The 21585-nt window shown below is 41.3% G+C and overlaps 1 protein-coding gene across 2 annotated transcripts in view; it reads right to left on the minus strand.

Moving 5' to 3' along the window:
* The window catches only part of LOC105476835 (protein phosphatase, Mg2+/Mn2+ dependent 1E), a 223638-nt gene that overhangs the window by 16968 nt on the left and 185085 nt on the right, over positions 1-21585 (minus strand). Inside the window, exons 1-3 of one of the 2 annotated variants that reach the window (XM_071082853.1) lie at positions 16711-16883; positions 14749-14867; positions 3607-3806 (exon numbers count right to left, since the gene is read on the minus strand). In XM_071082853.1, coding sequence (XP_070938954.1) covers positions 3607-3806; positions 14749-14867; positions 16711-16868 — 477 coding nt within the window. In that variant the 5' untranslated portion in view covers positions 16869-16883. Of the gene's footprint in view, positions 1-3606; positions 3807-14748; positions 14868-16710; positions 16884-21585 lie in introns of those variants that run through there. The other variant, XM_011733092.3, reaches the window with a different exon arrangement.

The raw sequence follows: 21585 nt of genomic DNA on the forward strand, positions 1-21585 counted from the left end.
GGGGGAGGGGGAATAGGTAGGGTGTGAGAAGGAACTGAACAAAAGCAGCTCCAGATTGAGTGATTTTTTTCAAAATGAAAGTACTTGAATAGCAAAATTAGAACCTGAGAACAATAGAAAATATCTGGTCTTCCAACACAAGGCCAATTAAATTCAAGTTTAAAATATATAAAGATATGAAAGCATAAACATACTTCTAAACCATAATACCTTCCTCATAAATCATTCCCAGTCACACTGCATTCTCACCATAAATAGCACAGCATCTCTAAACTAGTTTACCAAACTTGAACCACATCAGATGCTCAAATGCCCTGTGTGGCTGACCACTTTGCCTCACCCCATGGTCTAAGATTTTAGTTTCACGTTTCCTTGCAAAGGCAACTGCCAGAGGAGGATCTTCCAACTCTGTGCTTTGTCTTGACAAAAGAAGCCTAATCATAAGATTCCACATCAACAATTAAGCAGTTTGCTGCTTTATCATCTGCTCAAGTGTTTAAATCTCAGATCTGTCTCACTTATAAGATCTGCGACGCACTGAACTCACACTGAGTCCTGAGCTCCCTTCAGGCAAACAGTATGTAATAATTTTCATTTGCAAGTCTTTTGACTTCTTTTTCCTAGGCTCTAAGAGCCTTAGAAGAGTCCAGGCCTGTCATTGATTCTTAAGCGAATCATGTAGTTTTCTCATCTGTTAGGCAGGGACGAGTTGCTGTCTCATGGGGATTTGGAAGGGCTACTAATATAACAAGTATATCTGTACTTTGAAAAAGTTATTTTTATTTATTTATTTTTAGAATCAGGGTCTCACTTTGTCACCCAGGCTAGGGTAGAGTGGCATGATCACAGATCATTGTAACTTCGAATTCCTGGGCTCAAAAGATCATCCCGCCTCAGCCTCCCAAGTAGCTGGGATTACAGGCAAGAGCCACTGTGCCCGGCCGGCTGAAAAAGTTACTTTTAAAAGGGTATATTACATTCACAAAAGTATCAAATATAAATGTCCATAGAATAGTAACCAAAATATTATGAAACCTTTCTCTAACACACACATTACAATTAGTTCATTTAGCAACTTTAGTGCCATTAAGAAAGGATTAAACAACTCTCTAGAAATAATACTGGCTGGGCGTGGTGGCTCACACCTGTAATTCCAGCACTTTGGGAGGCCGAGGCGGGCAGATCACAAGATCAAGAGATCAAGACCATCCTGGCCAACATAGTGAAACCCCTTCTCTACTAAAAATACAAAAATTAGCTGGGTGTGGTGGCACACGCCTGTACTCCCAGCTACTCGGGAGGCAGGAGAATCTCTTGAACCTGGGAGGCGGAGGTTGCAGTGAGCTGAGATCGCGCCACTTCACTCCAGCCTGGTGACAGAGCAAACGAGACTCTGTCTCAAAAAAAAAAAAAAAAAGAAATAATCCTGACAGGTAGTATTTCTATCTCTACTAAAGCAGTACTCATTTTTAAATAATTCGAAATAGCACCAGAAGAAACAAAAGGAAGCCAAATGGATTTCTTTAAAAAATAAAAAATGTATAGCTTCTTTTTAAAAAAACAAAAAACATTCACTGATGTTTTTCCTATTACAATAATGTATGACAATTCAGACTAATAACAAAGGAAAATCACCAATAATTCCACTATACACAGATAACCAGTCTTCTCTATCTCTATATATATACATACATATATATATAAATGAAATTAGGATCAGAATGTGCATGATATTTTATAGCCTACTTTTTGTCTTTTTTTTTTTAATTTTATATTTTATATTTTGAGACGGGGTCTCGCTCTGTCACCCAGGCTGGAGTGCGGTGGTGCGATCTCGGCTCGCTGCAAGCTCCGCCTCACAGGTTCACACCATTCTCCTGCCTCAGCTTCCCAAGGAGCTGGGACTACAGGTGCCCGCCACCACGCCCGGCTAATTTTTTGTATTTTCAGTAGAGATGGGGTTTCACCGTGTTAGCCAGGATGGTCTTGATCTCCTGACCTCGTGCTCCGCCCACCTCGGCCTCCCAAAGTGCTGGGATTACAGGCGTGAGCCACCGCACCTGGCCTGTCATTTTTATTATTGGCATTTCCTCATCTCACAAAGATTTACTTAAAGACATTGTTATAAAATGGCTTAAAATATGCATCTTATATGAGCATATCATAGTTATTCCCTTTCATGATTTAGATAATTTTCAATTTATTATAAACAATGTTGTAAAAACATTTATGTCAAACAAAACATATGCCTAAGACTTTTCTGTATTTGTTTTCTCATAATAAAGAATTAAAAGTGAAATGACCAAATCAAAGACTATGAAAATTTATTAGGTTCTAAATATGTGTTGCCGTATTGCTCCCACAATCTGTTTCACTATAGCAAGGTGCTCCTTTCTGAGTTAAGTCCTCTGGGTTAATTTTGAAATTAGGAGGCAAAATAGAAACTAATCAAGTCAACAAACAACAATAATGCCCTTAAATATGAGTATAATCTTCAAATAGGTATAGTGATATAAGGATTGTTTATCACACAATCCTTCTGGGTTACATTTGCATGGCCATGTTACTAGAAACAAAGACATCAGTTGATCTATCTTTATAACATAAGCACCAATTACCAACTTGCCATCATTGCTGATTAGACCTTGACAGTAAGCTAAAATTTAAATTTAGCTGCTAAATAGAGGAAATATTGTGCTTTGTATAAATTACTACATTGTAATTTTTAAGTTATGGACTGAGTGAAGAAAAGAGGCAAGTGACAGGCAAAGGAAACAAACCTACTTCTGTTTGCATTAACATAATACATTTAATAGAAAAAGAAAAAGATAACAAGAAAATAGTTATTAAGCTGCCAAGGCTCATATGGATCCAATTTGTCAGATACAGAGATTCATGAAATATAATTTCAGCTACTTTCCTATCTCAGAGACCAAGATTTTAAAAAGAAAATCACATGAAATAAACTGCATCAGTCTTAAATCTTCCTTTTGTGTTTGTGTTGCTTTAGCAACATAGTAATGTGAGAACTTAATACACCATTTGATTATACTATAGAAATAGTTTGGGTTTTTTGGTTTGGTTTACAAAACAGCTTCATTGAGATGTAATTTAAAAATTTTTTTTTTTTTTTTTTTTTTTTTTTAAGAGACAGTCTCACTATGTCTGTCACCCAGGCTGGTCTCAAACTCCTGGTCTCAAGCAATCCTCCTGCATCAGCCTTCCAAAGTGCTAGGATTATAGGCGTGAGCTACCGCACCCAGCCTAATCGTTTTCTTTTTTGCTTATATGTTTATAGAATAGCTCTGGAAAGTGACACAAAAGACTACCTTGCCTCCATGGAAGGGAACTGAGTACCTGGGAGGCAAGGATAAGAGAGACATTTTTATTTTCCCAGTTTTGAACCATGTGAATGCATTACCTATTCAAAAGAACATAAAATAGTTCCTTTTCTGTTGCAAATTTGTGCCACTTTGCATTTAGCGCTACTCTAATCTACCAAAGATACAATTAGAAATATATCAGAAGTTTTCCTTTTCTAACAGGACCATGAAGGTGTTTGTTTTGTCTTTAAAATCTCACTGACTCTCCGGAAGTGCCCTTTACCTCTAGGTTGAAGAGCATATTAAAGTCAGGAATGCAGACATGTTTGTCCTCCATTTTCCTGCGCATGTTTTTGATGGCATGGATTGATGTCTCATAATAAAGCTGGGGTCTCCTGCGGAGGGGGAAGTCTTTCACCCAGCTGCAGCAAATCTCGTGTAGTTTGCTGAAGACAGAACGGGCCAATTTCACTGTCTCAATCTCTGTGAAAGAAACACAGAAACCCCCAATGAAGAGCCTTGTAAAACTGCTTTTCACTTCTCTGCTTGGTAAAGACAGAAGTAGGTCACCTTAGTCAAGTTCCTCCTTAATAGAAGAAATTCATCCTTCTCAAGAAAAATGAAATGCTGCTTCTGAAGAGAGAAAATCACAACCTATCTAGTAGAAAATCATCAGCCTGCAGCTGCCACTAAATATTCTTATGTCATGAGGAGAAAACCTTTGGCCAGGGCTGGACCTATTCCTGGCTTGATTTCTTCCAGCTGGAGAAGTGCTCTCACCACACTGCTCCCTAGTTCCCAGCGCCGGTTCCTTTTTGGTTGTTTGCTATGGTTATCACCAGGAGAGCCAAGCCTCCTATGCTTAGAAAAATAAGCAGTGATTAACACTACTTCCATAGTCCAATTAGCTGGATAAATACTGTGTTTATTGGAATATGGAAGGCCTATGAAAACAGCCCACTAACTACAGAAATAAGAAGGGTGTATGTTGCTTACCATTTGTCTTTGTCCTCTTTCTCCCTGACTTCTTCCTTTACATCCAATTCCTTTTTCTCCTATAAATGATCATTTGTAACTGAATTGTGTGTATATATATATATTTTTTTAAATTATTACTATTATTATTATTATTATTTTTTGAGACAGAGTCTTGCTCTTGTTGCCCAGGATGGATTGCAATGGCGCTCTCTCTCAGCTCACTGCAACCTCCGCCTCCCAGGTTCAAGCTATTCTCCTGCCTCAGCCTCCCGAGTAGCTGGGATTACAGGTGCCTGCCATCACGCCCGGCTAATTTTTTGTATTTTTAGTAGAGTCGGGGTTTCACCATGTTGGCCAGGCTGGTCTTGAACTCCTGACCTCAGGTGATCCACCCGCCTTGGCCTCCCAAAGTGCTGGGATTACAGGCATGAGCCACCACACCCGGCCTGTTTTTTCTGTTTGATATATTTGTTTATTAAAGTTTTAGGCCATAGTTTAAATAGTTTAGCCAATAGGTTAGCAAATGAGCTAAAACTTTTATACGACTCTAAGGAAAATGTACTTAAACTCTGTCTATGCGTGTGATCCTAGATAGAAAAAGACAGAGAGCAGCCAGAGGAGCAATACTAACAGGTCTCTTGACCCTAAGCCTACCCCTTCACCTGTGTTTACCGCTTCACCTATTGGGTAGAATTGGCAAGCTGACTTCTGAGGTAGACATGTACCCTCAGTAGATGGACAGATGTGTAAGCCTTTTAAGCAACACTGAATGATACTGAAGAGATTGTATTTCCTATCATTGAACCCTCCACTCAAGTTGTCCTCCACTTAAGTTGAGCTACGGAAATAACCAAAGAGAGATTAGGTTTTCTCAGGCCAGTATTTTAGAAGTTCCTCTTACATCTCAGGTGAAAAAAAAAAAAAAATCGAACTTAAATTTTCTTTTTACTGAACTAAATCAGATACAGCTTGACAGCCTGAGAAAATAAGTGCCAGATGGCAATGGCTACACATGCCTCCTCCAATCTAGAATACAAATCCCAAAGAAGAGAGAGACTATATGTTCTAGAACAGCCTGGGACCTGGACTACCAATTTGATTCTCAGTACTGTCTTTGCCTTAATCTGTGACTACATTTACCTCTTTTCTTATTCAAAATTATTTTTTAAATGACTGTATTAAAAAAGCTGACCTCAAGTTTTTGTCCTTTTTTTCCTCATTAACATAGCACAGGGTAGTAAATCCTGTCTTGTGGTTTTGTCTCTTTTATTTTTATTTTTTATTTTTTCTGAGACAGAGTCTTGCTCTGTGGTCCAGGCTAGAGAGCAGTGGCGCAATCTCGGCTCACTGCAATCTCCACTTCCTGGGCTCAAGCTATTCTCCTGCCTCGGCCTCTTGAGTAGCTGGGATTACAGGCCCCCACCAACACGCCTGGCTAATTTTTTAATTTTTTTTTTTTGGACAGAGTCTCCCTCCATCACCCAGGCTGGAATGCAGTGGCGGGATCTTGGCTCACTGTAAGCTCTGCCTCCCGGGTTCACGCCATTCTCCTGCCTCAGCCTCCCAAGTAGCTGGGACTACAGGCGTCCGCCACCACGCCCGGCTAATATTTTGCATTTTTAGAAGAGACAGGTTTTTACCATGTTGGCTAGGATGGTCTCCAACTGGCTGGCCTTGAACTCCTGACCTCGTGATCCACCCGCCTCAGCCTCCCAAAGTGCTAGGATTACAGGTGTGAGCCACTGCGTCTGGCCAATTTTTTTTTTTTTTTTTTTTTTTTTTTTTTGAGACAGAGTTTCACTCTTGTCACCTGGGCTGGAGTGCAATGGCACATTCTCAGCTCCCTGCAACCTCCGCCTCTCAGGTTCAAGCGATTCTCCTGCCTCAGCCTCCCAAGTAACTGGGATTACAGGCGCCCGCCACCACACTCAGCTAATTTTGTTGTATTTTTAGTAGAGATGGGGTTTCACCATATTGGCCAGGCTAGTCTTGAACTCCTGATCTCAGGTGATCCAACCACCTCAGCCTCCCAAAGTGCTGGGATTACATGAGTCACCATGCCCGGCCTTTTTTTTTTTTTTTTTTTTTGAGAGGGAGTCTCGCTTTGTCGCCCAGGCTGGAGTGCAGTGGCCGGATCTCAGCTCACTGCAAGCTCCGCCTCCTGGGTTTATGCCATTCTCCTGCCTCAGCCTCCCAAGTAGCTGGGACTACAGGCGCCCGCCACCTCACCTGGCTAGTTTTTTGTATTTTTTAGTAGAGACAGGGTTTCACCATGTTAGCCAGGATGGTCTCGATCTCCTGACCTCATGATCTGCCCGTCTCGGCCTCCCAAAGTGTAGGGATTACAGGCTTGAGCCACCACGCCCAGACTTTTTTTTTTTTTTTTTTTTGAGACGGAGTCTCGCTCTGTCGCCCAGGCTGGAGTGCAGTGGCCGGATCTCAGCTCACTGCAAGCTCTGCCTCCCGGGTTCCCGCCATTCTCCTGCCTCAGCCTCCCGAGTAGCTGGGACTACAGGCGCCCGCCACCTCGCCCAGCTAGATTTTTGTATTTTTTAGTAGAGACGGGGTTTCACCGTGTTAGCCAGGATGGTCTCGATCTCCTGACCTCGTGATCCGCCCGTCTCGGCCTCCCAAAGTGCTGGGATTACAGGCTTGAGCCACCGCGCCCGGCTTTTTTTTTTTTTTTTAAATAAGAGTGTCTCTCTGTTGCCTAGGCTGGAGTGGGGTGATGCAATCACAGCTCACTGCAGCCTCAAATTCCTGGGATCAAGCAATCCTTCTGCTTCAGCCTCTCAAGTAGCTGGGATCACAGGTACATGCCACCATGCCTGGCTAATTTAAAAAAAAAAAAAACAAAACTTTTTTTTTGTTAAGATGGGGGTCTTACTATATTGCTCAGGCTCATCTCAAACTCCTGGTCTCAAGTGATCCTCCCACCTTGGCCTCCCAAAGTACTGGGATTACAGGCATGAGCTACCATGCCTGTCCCTACTGTTAGCATTTTTATATAACTGAAAACCAAGGGTGAATTTAAAAGAGAAAAGATAAAGAGCAAAGACAGCCTGTGGAGGTATATACAAGAAGGAAATTGAGGTCAATAGACAATCCAATATTTTGATTGTTTTAAGCAACTACAAGTTTTATTTAAGCACTAGCTTGCCAGAGACTATTTCTTCCAGCCAGCAATTACTTGCTTGTATGACTGCCACCTATCTGGTCTCTGCAGCAGTATAGGGCCCCAGATGCAGACCCTGAGATGGACATGTCCTCATCTGACATAGCTATTAACAGAGGATTACAAAACAATCAAGTGAATTTAGAAACTTTGAGGGAGAATTGGGTAGGGTGAAACAACACATTAACTATCAGGATAGTTCCCAGATAACAATATAAACTATTATATCATTCTTTGGCTTGTATATTACTCTTATATAGATCTGCATTGTCAAGTACAGTACCTACTAACTACATGCGGTTATTTACATTTCTTTTTTTTTTTGAGATGGAGTTTCACTCTTGTTGCCCAGGCTGGAGTGCAATGGCATGATCTCAGCTCACCGCAACCTCTGCCTCCCAGGTTCAAGCAGTTCTCCAGCCTCAGCCTCCCAAATAGCTGGCATTACAGCCCAGCTAATTTTATATTTTTAGTAGAGATGGGGTTTCTCCATGTTAGTCAGGCTGGTCTCAAAATCCTGACCTCAGGTGATCTATCTGCCTTGGCCTCCCAAAGTGCTGGGATTACAGGTGTGAGCCACCGCGCCCAGCCATGGTTATTTAAATTAATCAGTAGGGTGCAGCGGTCCCAATGTGCCAACAGCTCCAGCTACCTGGGAGGCTGAGGTGGGAGAATTGCTTGAGCCCAGGAGTTTGAGGCTATAGGATGACATGATAGCTCCTGTGAATAGCCACTGCACTCCAGCCTGGCCAACATAGCAAGACCCCATCTCTTAAAAAGTAAGTTAAAATTAAATAAAATTTAAAATTCAGTTTTTCGGTCACATTAGCTCTATTTCAATTGCTTGATAACCACATGTGGCTAATGGCTCCTACACAGGGCAACACAGGCAGGGAACATTTCCATCATTGCACTGTCTATTGGACAGAGCTGGTATAGACAGATTAAACTGATTAGAGGAAGTAATATCAGTTTCCTCTAACATTTGGTAAATCACTAGATCTGTTCATACCACTCCCAGTTGCTCCTTCCCCTGTGTCCCCATTATACTTTGTTCACGCTGTCTGTTAAAGCTCTTAACCACTTTTGGTAATAATAAATAACATTTATTGAGTATCTGCTACATTCCATGCCTCTAGAACATTTCACAAATAGGTAACATCATTCTCAATCCTAGGTTTATCTGACTCAAAAGTCCATGTTCTTCATCTCCAAATTAGACTGCAGATAGCGACTGTCTTAATTGCCCTTGACAAGCCATAATATAGTACCTAGCAGACAGCAGGGTATATATTAGATGCTTGTTGAAAAAATAAATATGCAAACTGTCACATAAATTGAATAACCATTAAAATATTAAACATTTATATGCTTCTTGATTGTGTTCTGCTTCACTCATCTCAGCATCTATTTCTATAATGCTACCATTCTCTTTAAGTTACCATAACTTTAAAACTTTTTAATATCAGGAGGTCTAGTTTTCCTATCTATTACTCTTAATTTTAAAGGATGTCACTTGGTTTTTGTGTTTATTTTTCCAGGTGAACTTTCTAAACATTTTGACAAGTTTGGTCAGAAAAACCTGTTGCTATTGTGTTTGGGATCACATTAAATTTAAAGATTTGGAAAAAATATATATCATTTTCATATTAAGTCTATTCCAGGAAAAAATTGTATTTTTTTAAAAGTTAAATCCTTTTTATGTTGCTCAATAGAGTTTTAATGTAAGTCCTTCATATTTCTTAATCACTTTATTCCTACTTATTTGCCATTTTGAATCAGACTTTGCTTTATTATAATTATTTTTCTTTTCATACCGAGCTAATTTTTGTATTTTTAATAGAGACGGAATTTCACCATGTTGGCCAGACTGGTCTTGAGCTCCTGACCTCAAGTGATCCACCCTCCTTGGCCTCCCAAAGTGCTGGGATTACAGGCATGAGCCATGTCCCGGCCAGAACTTTGCATTTCTTTTTTTTTTTTTGAGACGGAGTCTCGCTCTGTCGCCCAGGCTGGAGTGCAGTGGCGCGATCTCGGCTCACTGCAAGCTCTGCCTCCCGGGTTCACACTATTCTCCTGCCTCAGCCTCCCGAGTAGCTGGGACTACAGGCGTCCGCCACCACGCCCAGCTAATTTTTTGTATTTTTAGTAGAGACGGGGTTTCACCGTGTAGCCAGGATGGTCTCAATTTCCTGACCTCGTGATCCGCCCACCTCAGCCTCCCAAAGTGCTGGGATTACAGACGTGAGGCTTTAATTGCTATTTAAAACTACCAAACATTGCTCTTTCTTCCAATAACATTTCCTTCTTTCTTTACTCTGAAACCCTGTGATTCGGGTTTAGCCAGTTAGAGAATCCCATCCTTTGGCCACAGTGATTAGTTCAGGAATGGGAAACCATCCAAGTTGGACCAATTAGAGTAAATCCTGTGGCTTCTGTAAGAACAACTGAGAAAATCTACTCTTGTTTTCCTGCTCAACTTGAGTTTGGACAGATGAAGACCTGGATTCCCAGCAAGTCATACTGCCTCCTCATGGAACCTGAAGACAAAATCAAAATGAAAGAAAGTACAGCTGAGAGTTGGAGAAATGCCAGGTTCTGTTGAGATCATTTGAAGCCTTGAATCTGCCTGTGTATCCCTTATCCTGGAAGGTAGTCAATGCATTCTGTTTTGCTGAAGACAACTGAAGCTGTGTTTGTAATAATGTACAACTGACAAATTCCAGAATACACATTAAGCATAAACATGACGTCCAAGATATATCCATCTAGGCCTACTTTATAAAGAATATTTTAAAAATTAGGAATGATATTAAATTTTATCAAATGTTTCTTTTGGCATCTTTAGAGATTACTGCTTATTTTTATTTTCCCCTATTAATATATAAGTTGTGCTATAGACTTCCCAATATTTTGTTCTTGAAGTTTTGCTCACTGTTGTTTCCCCAGTATTATTCATATATAGTAGCATATATAGTAGACCCTCAATAAAATATTCAGTGAATGAATTAACTGCTATACTCAATATACAAATATTTTACTTAAGTTTTTTTTTTTTTTTTTAAGGCTGGGCACAGTGGCTCATGCCTGTAATCCTAGCACTTTGGGAGGTCAAGGCCTTTTTTTTTTATTGTTATTTTTTGAGACAGAGTCTCGCTCTGTCACCCAGGCTGGAGTGCAGTGGCTCAATCTCAGCTTGCTGCAAGCTCCGCCTCCCGGGTTCACACCATTCTCCCGCCTCAGCCTCCCAAGTAGCTGGGACTACAGGCATCGGCCACCACGCCTGGCTAATTTTTGTATTTTTAGTAGAGAGGGGGTTTCACCGTGTTAGCCAGGATGGTCTCGATCTCCTGATCTTGTGATCCGCCCACATTGGCCTCCCAAAGTGCTGGGATTACAGGTGTGAGCCACACACTCAGCCTTTTTTTTTTTTTTTTTTTTTTGAGATGGAGTCTCACTCTCGTTGCCGAGGCTGGAGTACAATGGCACAATCTCGGCTCACCGCAACCTCCACCTTCTAGGTTCAAGCAATTCTCCTGCTTCGGCCTCCCAAGTAGCTGGGACTGCAGGTGCACGCCACCACTCCTGTCTAATTTTTGTATTTTTAGTAGAGAAGGGGTTTCACTATGTTGGGCAGTCTGGTCTCGAACTCCTGACCTCAGGTGATCCACCTGCCTTGCCCTCCCAAAGTGCTGGGATTACAGGCATAGCCACCACACCCAGCCTACTTAAGATTTTTTTATGTTGACAACTAAGACTGGTCTCTCATTTCCTTTTTTAGTCTTGGGTGGGTTCTGGTATCAGTGTTATATTATGCAAATTTTCCTTCTTTTCCTGTGCAATTGGAGCATTCATTTTAAAAAGGATTGGGACTGGGCACAGTGGTTCATGCCTGTAATCCCAGCACTTTGGGAGGAAGATTCTTGAAGGAAGAGCAAGACTCTGTCTCAAAAAATAATAAATAACTATACAATAAAAAAATAAAAACCATTGGAATTATCCGCCTTTGATCATTTGAAAATGTTCACCTTACTTGTAGAGTCACCTACTCCATGGCCTTTTGTGGGGATTATTCCTTGATAACTTTCTCAATCTCTTTCTTCTTAGGTAACCTTTGTTAATTTTTTTTTTTTTTCTAGAAAACATCCAGGTTTTCAAATTTATTTACAAAATCTTTTTATTATTCTTTAATTTCCTCTGTATTAGTGATCATTTTCCCTTCTTGTTTTTAATTTTTATAGTGGGCTGGGCTTAGTGGCTCACCACTGTAAACCCAGCACTTTAGGAGGCCAAGGCAGGAGGATCACTTGAGCCCAGGAGTTCAAGACCAGCCTGGGCAACATGGCGAGACCCTGTCTCTACAAAAAATACAAACATTAGCTGAGTGTGGTGTGCATGCCTGTAGTCCCAGCTACTCATGAGGCTGAGGTGCGAGGATCACTTGAGCCTGGAAGGTAGAGGCTTCAGCGAGCCGTGATCATACCACGGCCCTCCAGCCTGGGTAACAGAGGGAGACCCTCTCTCTCTCTCAAAAAATAAATAAATAAATAAATAAATAAAAATAATAATTTTTACACTGTGATATTTCAAATTGGTTTTTGGGTTCTTGTTGTCATTGTTTGAGACAGGGTCTCACTCTGTTGACCGGGCTGTAGTACATAGCTCACTGTAACCTTGAACTCCTGGGCTCAAGTGATTCTCCTACCTCAGCCTCCCAAGTGGCTGGGATTACGGGTACATGCCACCATGCCCAGCTAATTTTTAAATTTTTTGTAGAAATAGTGCCTCACTATATTGCCCAGGCTGGTCTCAAACTCCTGGTCTCAAGTGATCCTCTTGCCTTGGCCTCCCAAATCACTGGCATTACAGGCATGAGCCACCATACCTGGCCCTCAAAATGGTTTTAGGTTGTCTGGACAAAAGGTGTATCTACCAAACTAAATGTGTACCAAGTGAGATATCCAAGGTCACTTAGCAAACATTCTGTCAGGGATAATGAAAACATGAAAAGAACTTTAAGGATTTTTTTTTTAAGTCTGTTTTTGGAAACAACCAAGAGGAGAGACAAAAGGCACTTCAGTGAGGACTTTAAGCCAGTGACAGCAGGCCTTATTCAGTATGCTCATTTCCTTCTCTGATGTTTGGATAAACACAATATGCCCCATAGAGATTCTCTGTGGTGCAGTTCACCCTGAGTGATTGGGGCTAAATAAATACAGGATTTCCAAATAGTTTAGAATAATAGTAGATCAGTCTGAATCACAGCAGTCGCATGGAGACAGTACTAGGTAATCTCTTGGAAAAATAAAAAATCAGAATAACCAATTATGTCCACCAAAAGAAAATGCTTCATTTCACTTTTTCTATCTTACAGGGATCAAAAAATTCTTCCAAAGTGGGCATGTAGGACAACACTCCAATCTTTCTAGATTAAGTATTCTCCTTCTGCAGGGAGTAGTGTAAGACATCAGTATATAAATAATTGCTGCTTGAAATGGAAAAATAAAGTAAAAAAAGGGATGCGAAAAAGTGAAAATTGTCCGAAGTAGCAGTCCACCCCCTCACAGCTGTAAATTACTCATCAGTCATTAATGTCATTGTTCTGAGCTGGAGCTGAATCAGCTGTTACCCTGGCTGGAGTGAAGCAGAATTTAATCTATCTTTTCATCATAAGGCTTTTATTCTATGCATCAGTAGCAGAGGAAAGACCAATGCTTTATAGCAAAAATTCTATCCAACTTGACTCTGGAACAATTTGGTTCTAGGTGAATCAGTTACTGTCAGTAAAAACAAGAAGAGTGATTCCTTCCTTGCCAATATTCTGTCACAATCTACAGAGATAAAGGAAGAACAGAAATGTTTACTTTTATATCTGCCTCACATTCTCTGGAATCCAGCTACTCAGATTCATTAATATATGCTTTGCTCCATATATACCATGTTTAAAGGCAAATGCTTTAAATAGAACAAATCTGAAATATTAAACTTTCTTAACAATTTTGAGTAGTAATTCTCTAATTTTTATAAAAATATTTTCTTTGATCCTGTCAAATATGTATAAGCCTAAGACATTAATAAACATGACTTCGTTAAGAAATAGAGCCTCGGCCGGGCGCGGTGGCTCAAGCCTGTAATCCCAGCACTTTAGGAGGCCGAAACGGGTGGATCACGAGGTCAGGAGATCAAGACCATCCTGGCTAACACGGTGAAACCCCATCTCTACTAAAAAATACAAAAAACTAGCTGGGCGAGGTGGCGGGCGCCTGTAGTCCCAGCTACTCGGGAGGCTGAGGCAGGAGAATGGCGTGAACCCGGGAGGCGGAGCTTGCAGTGAGCTGAGATCCGGCCACTGCACTCCAGCCTGGGCGACAGAGCGAGACTCCATCTCAAAAAAAAAAAAAAAAAAGAAAGAGAAAAGAAATAGAGCCTCATAATTTATCTGGAAAAAAAGGTACAATGATCTATGCAATTAAATCACATTTGCATATCTATCATAAAGAGTTCTGTTTATTGGTAGATATAAAATTTAATATAATTAGTGAGAAGTTGTGTTACAACTGATTTCTTGGATTTTTGTATCTTTTAACTTGATACAAAGTGAAGGTGTTTTTTTTTTTTTTTCTCTTTCTCCCAGGCTAGAGTGCAGCGGCACGATCTCAGCTCACTGCAACCTCTGCCTCCTAGGTTCAACCAATTCACTTGCCTCAGCCTCTCGAATAGCTGGGACCACATGTGTGCACCACCACGCTGGCTAATTTTTGTATTCTTTTTAGTAGAGATGGGGTTTCACCACGTTGGCCAGGCTGGTCTCAAACTCCTGACCTCAGGGGATCTGCTCGCCTCGGCCTCTCACGCTGGGATTACAGGCATGAGCCACTGCACCTGGCCTAACTTGGATTTTTAAAGGTAAGCTAAACATTTCTCAGGTTTTGCTCAAATTCTCCCTCACCCACTCATCTTTTTTGTTATATCTTCACATTCTTCACTTTAATCTTTCCATTCATGTAGGTATTACTTATGACAATCTCCTGTTGCTCCAGTTACCTTCTAAATACTACTCTACCTTTTTCAAAATACACTTGTATTTTTCTCTTCTCCCTCCTTTTATTGATTTATTTGAAAAAAGTTGCATTTTTTTTTCTCCTGCTACCACTATATAAACAACCAGCAGGTAAATGTAATTAGATTTAGTATTTTGCAGGTATTTTCTGTGGACCACTACACATAGAAGATTCTAATATTTTTAAACAAATAATGTAGAAAGGTACTTACCCACAGTCCCTTCTGTGCCATCCGTTTCCTTTGGGATATAATGTGCAGAAAGATCACTCTGAAGGACTTCATCCGATGTGGCTCTGGCTAAAGCAGCAGCCAAAAAGGAAGGGCAATTACTGAAAGAAAAAAAGGCTATTTTCAGCAAAAGAATTAGGAGGTAATACATTTAACATTACTAATAATTACATATTAATTAGAACATTGTCTCAAAACAAAATTATACCTTTAAACAATATTCAATAAATATTTATTGAGTAGGCACTCTGGGCACTGGGTATATATTGATACATAACACAGACATGGCTCCTTACCTATAGGAGCTACAGGCAGATGACAAACTAATAGGATATAACTTAAAAGTGGGATACGCTTTTTTTTGTTTTTTTTTGTTTGTTGTTTGTTTTTTAGATGGAGTTTTGCTCTGTCGCCAGACGGAGTTTTGCTCTGTCGCCCAGGGCTATGGTGTGATCTCGGCTCACTGCAACCTCCGCCTCCTGGGTTCAAGCAATTCTCCTGCTTCAGCCTCCCGAGTAGCTGGGACTACAGGCATGTGTCACCACGCCCAGCTAATTTTTGTATTTTTTTTTTTTAATTTCAAAATGAATGTATAATTTAAGAATTACACATACACTTTTAAATCCAATTTCCAGTAAACTTTAAATTTTTAAAGTCATAAAAGTATGGATTCTTAACAGTTAACACAAAGTCATTTACAGGATTGGCAAAGGTTTCATTGACAGAACAGATATCATTCTACATTTGCAAAATGCCTTTTTTTTTTCATACAACACTTAGATATCTAACTCTAGTGCTTGTCTTCTGCCTGGAAGTAAATAGTTTAATTACTGATAAACCATAAAACAATGGAGTCTTATTTTGGCAATTTTAATTTTTGTATTTTTAGTAGAGACAGGGTTTCTCCATGTTGGTCAGGCTGGTCTTGAACTCCCAACCTCAGGTGATCTGTCCACCTTGGCCTCCCAAAGTGCTGGGATTACTGGCATGAGCCACTGCACCCAGCCCAGGACAAGTTTTATAGAGGAAACAAACAGGATACAATGACAGAGAATAATAAAGAGGGGTATGTACTTAGATGGAATGGTCAGGAAAGCAACACCTTAAAGGATGAAAAAGACTCAGTTACGTGGGAGTGGGAAGTTAGGAGAGAATACTCCGGGCAGAGGGAATACAATTTATACAGAACCTTTTTTTTTTTTTTTTTTTTTTTTTTTTTTTTGAGACAGAGTCTTGCTCTGTTGCCCAAACTGGAGTGCAGTGGTGCAATCTTGGCTCACTGCAATCTCTGCTTCCCAGGTTCAAGCTATTTTCTCTTGCCTTAGCCTCCCAAGTAGTTGGGACTACAGGCGTGCATCACCATGCCTGGCTAATTTTTGTATTTTTAGTAGAGATGGGGTTTTACTATGTTGGCCAGGCTGATCTCGAACTCCTGACCTCAGGTGATCCATCCTCCTCAGTAGTCCCAACTACTCAGGAGGCTGAGGCAGGAGAATCACTGGAACCCGAGATGTGGAGGTTGCAGTGAGCCGAGATCGTGCCATTGCACTCCAGCCTGGGCAACAAGAGTGAAAACTCTGTCTCAAAAAAAAAAAAAAGAAAAAAAAAAACTATGGAAATATCTGAGATGTCCTAGTCAAGGTGTCAAATGGTTAACTGGATATTCTAGTCTGGCATTTGAGATGTTAGGAAATTTGGAACTTGCAAATGTATGAATGATATTTAAAGCTACAGCAATAGAAAAGACCACTGATACAGTTTCGGTATTTCAAATTTCATGTTAAAATCTGATCCCCAATGTTCAAGGTGGGGCCTGGTTTGGGTCATGGAAGCAGATCCCTCATGAATGGCTTGGTGTAGTCCTTGTGGTAATGAGTTAATTTTTGTGCCATTAGTTCCTGTGAGATCTGATTATTAAATTAAAAAGAGCTGGGCACCTCCTACCCTCTCTCTCTCATTTCCCAACATGTGATCTCCACATGAGGGCTCCCTTTTGCCGTCTGCAATGAGCGGAAGCTTCTTAAGCCCTCACCAGAAGCAGATGCTGGTGCCGTGCTTCTTGTGCAGCCGCAGAACTGTGAGCCAAATAAACCTCTTTTCATTATAATTTACCCAGCTTCAGGTATTCCTTTATAGCAATTCAAAGCAGACTAAGACAATCATATAGGAAGAAAACATAAAAAGAGAATTGCTCTAGATCAGTGATCTCTATGTGCCTCCTGGCTTCCCCCTCTGGGAACGAGAAGATTATCCTATGCCACACCATTGTATATTGGGTTATAGTGGGAAAGGGAGTAGATAAATTGCCTCTTTAGTTCACAGGTTTTCAGTCAAGTGGAACAATAGTTAAGGAGCTGTCATTAAGAAACTAGCACTCCAGGCCAGGGGTGGTGGCTCACACCTGTAATCCCAGCACTCTGGGAGGCTGACTGAGGTGGGCGGGTCACAAAGTCAGGAATTTGAGACCAGCCTGGTCAACAGGGTGAAACCCTGTCTCTACTAAAAATTAAAAAAAAAAATTAGCTGGGTGTGGTGGCGGGAACCTGTAATCTCAGCTACTAGGGAGGCTGAGGCAGAAGAATCATTTGAACCTGGGAGGTGGAGGTTGCAGTAAGCTGAGATCATGCCACTGCACTCCAGCCCAGGCGACAGTGCGAGACTCTGTCTCAAAACAAACGAACAAACAAACATACAAAAAGAAAACAAAAAACTAGTACTCCAGCCCCACAGGCTACCCTTGGCAGATATCCCTCTAGGCCATCCAAGCAGCCATGTGCCTGTGTCCTGGGCCTGAGAAGCAGCTCTGTGAGCCACCACCAGCAGGCACACCCCCAAGCAGTAACATTCGCATGCCCATAACCTGATAAACAGCCTTACAGGCCCATTCCTGGAGGACATGACCCTAGGCCTGCCCATGCCCAGGGCCTGAGAAACAGGCTGGCAGGTCTTCTTCCAGTGGATATGACCCCATGCTAGCCAAGAAACTGTGTGCCTGCACCCAGAAGAGGAACAGCCTGGAGGTCCCACCCCAGGTTGTCATACCTCCAAGCTGGGCAGCCATGCACATGTGCCCCCAGCCAGAGTAACAGTCCATGGCCACAGCCTCAGCAAGCTAGACCCCAAGCTGGTCAACCCATGATGTGCATACACATGTCCCTGACCTAAGAAATAGTCCAATGGTCCCAACCCCAGTAAAGCTACATGACTGCTGCCATAAACTCTAACAGCCTAGGCCATTGGGACACTCACAAACATCGCTAGTGCAGATTATAGCAAAAGAAATTACACCACCGTGTCCACCTAGAACCATAGCCACTGCAGCCATCCAAATGACACCCCAAGACCCATCCACATGACTAAATCTTTCCCTATGAAAGCTACTCCATAACATTGGAAGAGGTGACTGTTCCACCAGATGTGTAGAAATCAACATAGGGACACATCAAATGTGAAAAACTGAGGAAACATGACTCCTCCAAATGCACACAATAATTTTCCAGGAACAAACTCCAATCATAAGGAATATGTAAAATGCCAGAAAAAGAATTCAAAATAATAATCTTTTCTTAAAAATTTGAGATGAAGGTCTCACAATGTTGCACAGGCTGGAGTGCAGTGGCTATTCACAGGCATGATGCTACTATTAATCGGCATAGGTGTTTTGATCTGCTCCATTTATCTTTCTTTCTTTTCTTTTTTTTTTTTTTTAAGAGAGTCTCACTCTGTTGCCCAGGCTGGAGTGCAGTGGTACAATCTCGGCTCCCTGCAACATCCACCTCCTGGGCTTAAGCAATCCTCCCACCTCAGCCCCCCAAGTAGCTGGAACTACAGGCATGAGCCACCAGCTTAATTTTCATATTTTTTATAGAGATGAGGTTTCACCATGTTGCCCAGGCTGGTCTCGAACTCCCAAGCTCCAGCAATTCACCCATCTCAGCCTCCCAAATTGCTGAAATTATAGGTGTGAGCCACCACACCTGGCTGACCGGCTCTATTTCTGACCTGAGCTGGTTCATCCCTCCCTAAGCAACCTGATAGTTCTCTGCTTCCAGAAGGTCACCATATTGATGCCAAACTTAGTGTAGACACCAGATTAGCATAGTACACTACAGGCCAGAACTCTTGGACTCAGGTAATCCTCCTGCTGCAGCCTCCCAAGGAGCCAGGACTATAGGCATGAGCCATCACATGTGGCTCAAAATAATCATCTTAAGGAAATGCAGTGAGATACAAGATAATACATATAGAACAGTTAACAAAAATCAGAGAAATTCAACAAAGAGATATCATAAAAAAACAACCAACTAGGAATCTTAGAGCTGAAGAATTCAATGAATGAAATAAAAAATACAATAAAGAGCTTCAACAGCAGACTAGACTAAACAGAAGAAAAAATTTTTGAACTTGAATACAAATATTTTGAAAAAATTCAGGCAGAAAAAAAAAAGAAAGAAAAGAAAAAAGAATGCAAAAAGCATATAGGATTTATGGAACACCATTAAGCAAACAAATAATTGCGTTATGGGCATTGCAGAAGGAGAAGAAAAGAGAGACGGTGTAGAAAATATATTTAATGACATAATAGCTGAAAACTTCCTAGGTCTTGGGAGAGACATGGATATTCAGATTCAGGAAGCTGGAAAGTTCCCAGATAAATTCAACCCAAACAAGTCTTCTCTAAGGCACATTATAGTCAAAAAATAATTTTTTTTTTTTGAGATGGAGTTTCATTCTTGTAGCCCAGGCTAGAGTGCAATGGTGTAATTTTCGGCTCACTGCAACCTCTGTCTCCCGGGTTCAAGCAATTCTCCTGCCTCAGCCTCCAGAGTAGCTTGGATTACACGCACCCACCATCACGCCCAGCTAATTTTTGTATTTTTAGTAGAGACAGGGTTTCACCATGTTGGTCAGGCTGGTCTCAAACTCTTAACTTTAGGTGATCCACCTGCCTTGGCCTCCCAAAGTGCTGGGAATACAGGCATGAGCCACCACACCCAGCTGTCAAATCATCAAAAGGCAAAGACAAAGAAATAATTCTTTCTTTTTTTTTTTTTTTTTTTTTTGAGACGGAGTCTTGCTCTGTCACCCAGGCTGGAGTGTAGTGGCCAGATCTCGGCTCACTGCAAGCTCCGCCTCCCGGGTTCCCATCATTCTCCCGCCTCAGCCTCCCGAGTAGCTGGGACTACAGGCGCCCGCCACCTCGCCCGGCTAGTTTTTTGTATTTTTTAGTAGAGACGGGGTTTCACGGTGTTAGCCAGGATGGTCTCGATCTCCTGACCTCGTGATCCGCCCGTCTCGGCCTCCCAAAGTGCTGGGATTACAGGCTTGAGCCACCGCGCCCGGCCAGACAAAGAAATAATTCTAAAAGAGAATTCCTTTTCAAAAGAAAAGCATCAAGTCACATATAAGGGAATTTCCAGTAGACTAGCAGCAGATTTCTCAGCAGAAACCTCACAGGCCAGGAGAGAAAGGGATGATATAGTCAAAGTATAGAAGGAAAAAAAACCCAGCTAGCCAAGAATATTATACCCAGGAAAGCTATTCTTCAAAAATGAAGGAGAAATAAAATCTTTCCTGGACAAGCAAAAAATAAGAGAACATCACCACTAGTCCAGTCCAGGAGAAACATTCAAGGGAGTCTTACACCTGGAAGTAAAAAGATGATAACTGCCCCCATGAAAATATGCGAAATTATAAAATTCACCAGGAGAGCCAACAGACAAAGGAGAAAGAGAAAGGAATAAATAATCTTATCACTACAGAAAACTACCCAACTACAAAAATAAATAATAAGAGGGGAAGGAACAAAGGTTACACAAAATAATCAGAAAACAATCAATAAATGTCTGGAATAAGTCCTCATCTATTTTTTTTTTTTTTTTTTTTGAGACAGAGTCTCGCTCTGTAGCCCAGGCTGGAGTGCAGTGGCCAGATCTCAGCTCACTGCAAGCTCTGCCTCCCGGGTTCACGCCATTCTCCTGCCTCAGCCTCCCGAGTAGCTGGGACTACAGGCGCCCGCCACCTCGCCCGGCTAGTTTTTTGTATTTTTTTTTTAGTAGAGACGGGGTTTCACCGTGTTAGCCAGGATGGTCTCGATCTCCTGACCTCGTGATCCACCCGTCTCGGCCTCCCAAAGTGCTGGGATTACAGGCTTGAGCCACCGCGCCCGGCCAGTCCTCATCTATTAATAATAATCTTGAATGTAAAATGGATAAAATTCCCAATTAAAAGAAACTGGCTGAATGAATTTAAACAACAACAAAACAAACAAAAGCAAAACAAACAAAAACAAAAACAAGACCCAATTATATGCTGTCTACAAGAAACTCACCTCATCTGTAAGGACATACACAGACTGAAAGTGAAGGGATGGAAAGAGATATTCCACGCAAATGGAAACCAAAAGCAAGCAGGAATAGCTATATTTACATCAGCTAAAACAGACTTTAAGTCAAAAGCTATAAAAAGAGACAAAGAAGGACATTATATAGTAATAAAGGGATCAAATCAAGAAGCTATAACAATTGTAAATATACATGCACCTAAGACCAGCACACCCATATTCATAAAGAAAATACTATTAGATCTAAAGGAAGAGACAGATGCCAATACAATAACTGTTGGGGACTTCAACCCCAACTCAGCATTGGAGAAATCATCTAGGCAGAAAATCAACAAAGAAACATCAGATAAACCATAGCATAGCCCTAACAGACATTTACAGAACATTTCACGCAACAGCTGCAGAATATGCATTCTCTTTATTAGCACATGGAACATTCTCCAGGATTGACTATATGTTAGGACACAGAACAAGGC

This window comes from Macaca nemestrina, chromosome 17 (assembly GCF_043159975.1).
Source record: "Macaca nemestrina isolate mMacNem1 chromosome 17, mMacNem.hap1, whole genome shotgun sequence".
Lineage (NCBI taxonomy): Eukaryota > Metazoa > Chordata > Mammalia > Primates > Cercopithecidae > Macaca > Macaca nemestrina.